Source organism: Lonchura striata, chromosome 14, assembly GCF_050655825.1.
Source record: "Lonchura striata isolate lonStrDom1 chromosome 14, ASM5065582v1, whole genome shotgun sequence".
NCBI lineage: Eukaryota > Metazoa > Chordata > Aves > Passeriformes > Estrildidae > Lonchura > Lonchura striata.
In genome coordinates, this window is record NC_140716.1 from 2714083 (window position 1) to 2722197 (window position 8115).

The 8115-nt window shown below is 53.2% G+C and overlaps 1 protein-coding gene across 3 annotated transcripts in view; it reads left to right on the top strand.

Moving 5' to 3' along the window:
• TOM1L2 (target of myb1 like 2 membrane trafficking protein) overlaps positions 1 to 5662 on the top strand; it is a 56890-nt gene extending 51228 nt beyond the window's left edge. For all 3 annotated transcript variants that reach the window (XM_021550004.4, XM_021550010.4, XM_021550018.4), the window contains one exon: positions 309 to 5662. In XM_021550004.4, the coding sequence (XP_021405679.1) occupies positions 309 to 457 (149 nt within the window). In that variant the 3' untranslated portion in view covers positions 458 to 5662. The remainder of the gene's footprint in view (positions 1 to 308) is intronic.
• The last annotated feature ends 2453 nt before the right edge of the window (positions 5663 to 8115 follow it).

Sequence of the window (8115 nt, forward strand, 5' to 3'; positions counted from 1 at the left end):
GTGCTCAGTGTTTGTGCCAGCAGGAATGTGTCCCCAAGCTGCTCAGCCCTTTGGAATGATGTTTCCCTGGTTCTGTCACAGCCAATGGCATAGTGTGGGTTTGATTCCAGCTGCTGCCTGAGCTCGGGTGTCTCCAAGGACGGCTGTACCCTTTCCCGAGGAAATCAGGCTGTGCCACTATTTGTGCCTGCAAACACAGCCCGACAGGATGCCAGGCCCTGGAATTTCAGCCCCTGCCAACCTCTGTCCCTGGGGCCAAACCCACGGCCCCCATTCTTACCTGTCTTCCTTCTGTTTTTACATTGCAGAGTTTGACAAATTTTTAGAAGAGCGAGCCAAAGCGGCGGAGATGGTTCCCAATCTGCCATCCCCTCCTCTGGAAGCCCCCACCCCTCCGACAAATCCTTCCAGCAGGAAAAAGCAGGAGCGCTCGGAGGATGCCCTCTTTGCACTGTGAAGGTGGCGCGGAGCCGCCCTCCCTCCCGCCCCTCTGCTCCGCCGGCGAATGTCGCCGCACGGCCACTTCGTCCTCTCACAGTCCTTGGCTAACAACGACTCCAGTCCCCCCCATTCCATAGTTTGCTTCTCCTTCCCTCCCTCCCCAAATGATCCACCCCCACAAGCTGACTCTTTCTATTTAAATCCAACACTATTCCTGCCAGACCACGATTCTCCAGCACTCGCTTAATCCCCTCCTTCCTGTCCCAGCTGCACAAAACCAGCTCTTGATGCTGAAAACCCCTTCAGAATGCACGAGTACGTCACACTGGGCTGAAACAAAAGCCCAGGGGGAAGAGAGCAGCCTTGCCCTTCAATTTATGTAGGGATCATCCTCTTCTGTAGGCAGGTCCTGCCAAGTAGACGGCTCTGTCAATCAGCATGTAATTGACTGAGCTGGAATGTTCAGGAGGAGTGTGTCTTTATTTTTAGATAAAATGTTAATGTATTGGCTTTCGTGTTGGATTCGACAGCAAGGAACAACTGTTCCCCTTTCAACATGTGCTTCACAAGTTAAAATCCTTTACTCTCCCACTCACACATCTCCTGGTACCATATGGTGGTCCCTTTTCCCCATTTTCTGTGGCGTTTCATTTCTAAATCTCACAGGGTATTTTTTGCCTTGTGTTTTATCTGGGCTTGCTCTAATTTGAAACAGTCTGTTGGCCATGTCCAGTAGCTCTGGCAGTTGACAAGGATGGAAAATGCTGGGCTAAGTGGATGTTGTAATGATGGCACAGGAAGCACCTCGCTCTTTGGGAGACCATTCTCAAGCAGGAATTTTCCTGGTGTGTTTGCCTTTTAAAATAGCTTAGTTATTTTCTCCTTACCTTAGATTCCTTCTCTGGTGACTCTAGAGCTCTGCATTTGGTGTAAACATTCATGCAGATGGATGGGACTTGCTCATGGATTGGGTGTGAACTGAGCTTCCTGGATTCCCTGCCATGCCTGGTAGGACAGATATGCTGGTTCTTGGGGGTAGGGATGAGGAAAAGAGCAAACCTCAGAGGTTTGGATGGAACGCTGAGGGAAGTGGTTACCATGGAAGGATTAGCTGTGCCAGCCTGTGCTGGAGGTGAAACTCCTCATTTCCTTCCAGGTTTAGGCCTGAGAAAGTGTTGGAATGATTGTGACCATGCTATTTGTAATTTTTGGAATGTCCTTTGATCCCTCTGCCCTTCATTAACTCCCAGCTCCTACGGGACTGCAGTCTCTGTGCAAACAAACATATTCCCTTACTTGCCAGAGGCATGGCCAGGATTCCTGCTCCTCTGGGGCTGCCAGCAGGGATTCCAGCATGTGTGCCTGCCTTGCTGGGCTGACAGGCAGAGCTGGAGCAGGCAGCTCCAGCCATCGCCGCGTCCCCCAGCACATTCCTTGGGAGGAATCCAGTGGTGCAGGATGGCAGGATCAAAGAGAGAGCTGAGCAGTGCATGGCAGGAGAATCTCCCATCCTGACAGAGAGGCACTTTATCAGCTAAAAGCCCATGCAGGCAGCAGGCTCCAGCTCCTCTTCCTCAGGGTGTTCATTGGCTTAGGCAACCTCCGTCTGACCTGACATGTCTGAGCTTCCTAGGATGCTGATGTGTGTCAAGCTCTCTGGAAAGTTGTTCTAGGCCAAGTGATAGCAGCTTTTATCTGAGCATAGCATTTTATCAGCCCATTCCATACTCTCTGAGGACCACCCCCTTTGGGACGTTGTGACACACAAAGCCTGTTACCAAATGCCTGATTGCAGCACTGATGGACTTTGACAGCGGACACATTAATCTTTGAAGGGAAATGTTGTTTGGTGCAGGATTTCCAGGCCGTCCCAGGTCAGGTTTCACTCTCTGCTCTCCCTGCTCATCATCTTCTCTGTCCTGCCCTGCCTGTAGCCTCTTCCAGGATCCCTGCATATGTAGCTGGGCCCAGGCAGGGCTGTCCTGCCACCCCTCTGTGCTGGTGTGACACCTCATCACTGCTCTGTGTAGCACAGCTTACAAATGGACAGGCAAAACCAGTTTAAAGATGGAAATAACTTGGAGATCAAACTTTTCTCCCCACTTGCTGGCCCTCTCTCCAGCTGAAGTCCTTCTGTGTGGGTCTGCAGAGGCTTTCTCCCATTCCATCTTCTCCGTGGCCAATGGAACAATCTGCCTTGGCTGCACTGCACACCCCTGCTCTCACCCACTGCCCTCACTGCTCAACACAAGGTGAGCCCAACGCTCAGGGATTGGCACTGCCAGCTTGCTACAACACATCAGATATGGCCACCAGCTCCCAGAAACCTGAGGAAACTTCTGTGGCAACGCTGATTTGATTTCAGACAGCATCTGGTGATCGCCCGAGCAGTCTCGCCAGCACAGAATGAATTGCTGGTATTCCTGTCAATGCAGAAAGCTCCGTGGGTGTTTTAAGTGTGTATTTTCTCTTCTAAATCCTTGAAACACATTGACCCTGTAAATGGCCACATCAGGTGATTCTAAGCATGTTAATCCAGCTTCCCTGCCAAGCCAGAGGAGATAATCGCATTGCTCAGGCATGGGGACACTGTCAGATGGTGCAGAGTGGCACGGATGTCACTGTCACCGAGCCCCCGCAGCGTCCCACTGCTGCAGCTGTGCTGGCCCTTCATCCCCTACCCCTCAGCCAAAAGGTGCTGGGGGACAGTGCTTTTAATGCTTTTTTCTGCCACACTAAAACTGCCCTGGGACCTCCAAGGTGTTGCTTTAGGGAAAATCTGGTCCCTTTCTGGAAGATTCTGCAGAGCTGTTGGTGATTGCTCTCTCCAGCTGGGAGGAAAAGAGGTGGAATGAGAAGGCTGGGGCTGGGGGGAAAGTACAGAGCATGTGTTGGCAGAGCTCAGGGGGCTCTTTTGGTGTGTGCAGCCCCAGGCAGCCCGTGGTCCCTGCTGACACTCCGCATTATCCTCTGGAAAGCCATGGCAGTGCTTGCAGGGAATGGCAGGTGCCACCAGCACAAGTGGTGGCTTTGCTGGAAATAGGGCAGCTCCCAGGAGATGCCTTCCTAGGGAGGAAATGTACTTTTGAAAAGACCTGGGATGGATCTGGAGCCCAGATCCACCACGCTTGGCTCTCAGGGCTGGAAGCACCAAAGGGAACAGAGTGTGGCAGAACAGGTGGTTTAGCCCAAACCTTCTTTAACAAATACAACAGCTATGCTAGAGCTTCCCAAATGTCCTGTATCAGGATCTCTCATCTTCCCTGTCCTCTTGTGGTCTGCTAAAAACCGGAGTGATGGGAACTGTTTGAGGGAAAGGGAAGGGGTTTTTCACTTCAGGAGACCAACTTCTCGATTTATCCTTCCTCCGCTTTCACTCTTAAGTGCTTCTTCTGTGCAAGTGGGCAGAGGACTCATGTGGCTCCAGTGCTTGGGAGAACAGGGATGGAGCTGCAGCCTGATCCACTTTCCATAAGAAATAACATCCCAGTGCTTTCTAGGCATATTAGGAATCACAGCTTGACACTCAGTGACACTAAATTATTCTCGGGGTCTTTGTAAGGTCTAATCGTGCCCTGTTCTAGGTTAAAATATTTATTTTGTCTATATATTTTCTTTCCAGTGTGTTTTTTAACCTCTTCTGTTAACTCTTCATGTGCTGAGATGTAAGGAATCAATGGTTTCTATTTAAATATATCCTTTGGGTTTTGGGTTTTTTTAAATTGTTCTGTGTAGATTTCAGCTGCATCTTCAGCAGGTGTAATAGATAACAATGTGCTGTACAGACATTTAGGGTGTTTAGGGTGTAGGTAAGGCTCATAGGAGAACTGCTCATAAAAACGTAGCATGGTGTCTCTTAAAGGGAACAGCATAAATGGTGAGACTGGTCCATACTGGGACCCTCACGTAGCCTCCAACATACCTTTTCCCTTCTGATTATCACAGCCTCCACCTCTAGGATGTGCTGATCAAACCAGCTCTTTCATGCTCAGGGCTGGTCTTGCACCTCCAAGCTGAAGGATTTTTTTTAGTGAGGATTTCTGTTTGTTTGACTTCATTTAGCGTTTTTTGATGGGATACATTGGCTGTTTCCACTCTGAAATGGAGGACTGGGAGCTGGCTGTGGTGGCGAGATGTTTCCCTCCAGTGGTGGAAGAACAGATCCGGGCCGTGGTTTCAGGCCCAGGGCAGGGGTGATGGTCACTCCATGCAGGAGCTCCCAGCCAGCACAGCCTGTCCCTGCTCCTCTATGCCCTGCTCTCCTGATGTCACCTCCAGGGACAGATGTGCAGCCCAGGAGAGCAAACAAGATGGATTTCCAACACTCATCCAGTGAGTTGTTGAGTCTCCTGCAGCAGCTGGGAGCCCTGGAGTGGGAACTGCTTGTGCTATCTCCATTCCCGTCCATCCCCATCCAGCTCCGTCATTGTTTACCTCCTCAGGGCTGACCACAAGCCTTGCAGAGCCTCCCCTGGAAAAAAACAGCTCAGAACAGTTATTTTTATGGAAATAGTGAAGCAGTGAGTGGATTTAGAGCTGTGTTGGAGGTAACCCTTCCGCTGCTGTGGCTTCCCACCAGCCAAGGAGACGAGGTGCCCACACAGGACCTCCCACCCACCCATCCCAAACCACATCCTCAGGAGCAGGCTGTGCCTGCCTGCTCCAGCCCCAGGCTCCACACACCTCCTCCTCACCTGGAGAGAGGTGAGGCTGGGTGTCACCAAGAGCCAGCTGGCCTTGAGCAGCACCAAGCTCTGGTGCTGGTTCTCTTTAGCCCATGGCAAACGCACTACTCCAGAATTCCCACCCTGCTCCGTGTTTTTATGAGTACGAGCTCCTCATTCCCTACATGTTCCTATGAGCTGTTGTTAACCCTACAAACGTAACCTGTGTAATAGCGTCTCTGTATATTACAGCTGTTGGCTTTCCAGATAAAAGTGGATAATATTTATTTACTGAAGATACTGGATATTTTTTTGTTTGGGAATGGGGTAGGGGGAGAAAGGGGACATAACTGTTTAAAGAGATTGACTATGTAAAGAGAAACAAAATACACAAGAAGCAGAGAAACCCAACACTAAAACATCACTGTATTCAAGTAGAAAGTGTTTCCGTTAAGGACGAGACAACTGTATTAATCTGCCATTGTTTAACTTGCTCCAGAAATCATCTCCTTGGTTCCTGCATGTGAGATATTCCAATAAATACACTATTAGTGTGAGCTGGGGGTGCTATTGTCTGTCTCTCAGCTGGGGACTCGCTTGGCTCCACTGCCTGGCCTGAGCACAGGGGACATGTGCAGCCCTTGGGTACCCACCAGATGTCAAAACTGGGAGTTCTCGCTCTCCTCCAGGGGTCAGAACCTGGCTATTCCTGCTGGGAGAAGGCTTGTCCCCAGCAGTTGCTCTTTGTGTCTTTGTGTGGCTCGTGCTGCCCTCGCTGCTGTGCTGCCAGTGCTGCCAGTGCTGCTGAATTCGTGTCCCACTAAATTCTGGCACATCTTCTGAGGGGGGCATCAGGCAGATGCACGGGTGACAACCTCGGTGCTTGGTGGGATGCCTGCCCACTTGGCAGGGCTTAACTGATAGTCCTTAGTGGGCAACTGTGGGTCACCACCCTTGTGACCTGGAAAGAGATGGGTGATGTTCCCAGCCCATCCAAGGGACACTTTCCTGACTCATCTGCCAGGAATTTGTTCCAACATCCCCATTATGATGGTGGGTTTGATAGGCAGAGAAGGAAGAGCACCAGATTAAGAACCCCAGAGAAATGGCATTGGCCAAAACTGAACCAGGTTGGTTGAATGGTGCCCTCTGTTCTGCACGTGGAGATCCACTCTGATTGTTTAAATCTGGGTAAGGGGGTGTGGAATAGCTGGAATAGGTTCAGGGTTTCCCCTCCCTGTAGCTACATATTAGCATTAAACAGCCCTGCCCCAGCTTTTTTACCCCTGATGATCATGTGCCTGCCTCAATGTCGGATACATTCAGGGAGACTCCTGGCCTGGATCTGCTGGGAAAGGTGTGGAACTGCTGCTGCCCGGACAGGGCAGAATCACACAAAAAGCGCCGGGTCAGAAATGTCCAGCGCTGTGCAGGAGGGGCTGTGGGGATGGGGGATGTGGGAGCAGGGGGCTGCTCCTTCCAGGGGCTTCACCACATTGTCCTCTGCCGCCCCACAGTTACACTGGGAAAGGAAAAAATCCCCTCTAACCCCAAGTTCTGCCTGCAACAGGGGCCAGAGGGGATGCAAAGGGAAGAGCAGCACAAGCACATCGGGACTTGCCTTTCCCACGCGTGCCTCTCCAACTCCCCAAACTGAGCATGGCTTCCCCAGTTTGTGAACCCTGATGGAGTTCTCTTTTCCCAGCCTACTCCCACAGCGACCGTGCAAACTCCCACCATGGGCTGGGGGCTTCCACACCTCGCTGCCCTCCACCCTGGGCTGCCAAGCCTGGGCACAGAGCACAGCACCGAGCCCCATACGGGCAGAGCCCTGTGCAAACGGAGTGTCGCTGCTTTCTGGCACTGGGCAGCAGGTTTGGATGCCACTGCAAATAGGAAATGACCACAGGTCATTTACCTTTCCCCATTTCACCCGAGGGTAAATATACCCGGAGTGGGGGCTGCACTGGAGTGCCACCAAACCTGGCTGTGCCTCCCCGAGCTGTGGCTCGGGAAGGGACAGTTGGCAAAGCCGAGTTACACGCAGCGAAGGAGAGAAGCGTTTGAATCTGTTTGCGACACAAATTAATGATTAACGCCGCTCCCTGCCAGAGCAAAACAAGCCCCGGGGCAGGCAGGATGCCAGAGGCTGGGCACGGAGCATGGCACGCTGCTGGCAGGTGGGAAACAGCCGGGGGCTCGCTCGGGGAGAGCCCAGCTGCCTGGGCGAGGGGGCAGCAGCACGGGGGATGCTCCGTCCTGGGGCTGCCGCGTTCGGGCTCTGCACGCCCGGCGCTGCTGCTGCCGCTCGGGGAGACGCTCCACAGCCCCTCGGAGCCGCACCAGCCTGCCCGGCCGGCTCGGTAGCCCGGTGGCCAGAGGCCAGCCATCCCGGGGCCGGTTTGTTTTCTTTCTCATCCTGCGGTTTCCTCCCAGCCTGCGCTCAGGAAAACGGCTCAGCGACTCCGGAGCCACCACGTGGCCCGGCCGCCATCCCCGCAGGACTGACATGATGTAATCGCGGGCCCCGGGCCGTGATGTAGAATCACTCCACTCACGGCCGCCGCGCTTATTGGCTGCGTGGCCCTGGTCCTACGGGCGGGGTTTTCCCTGCTCCGCAACCCGGCGCACCCCCGGGAGCCCCACCCCGCGTGGAATCCATCCCCGGAGCCGGCCCACGGAGCCGCCGCGCTGCTCCGCCCTTCCCCGCTGCTGCGGGATGCTGCTGTTGGCTGGGGGAAACCAGGGGCAGGGACAGCTCCACGTGTGGGCTCCCGGCGCCCTCGGACCCTCTGGATCGGGGACGGGGCCTGGCAAAATGCAGCTTTGCACACAACTTGTGCAAAAGTTAAGCTGTGTTTACGTGTGTTGTTTCCCCCTTCCATGTTTATGTGTGACTTTGCCCTTCTGCGTTTGTGTGGGTTTGTCCCTCTGTATCCCTCAGGGAAGGCTGTGCCCCGGATCTTGCATGGGTTATTAAAGGTCTGTGACCCCCACGCTTGCACAAGGC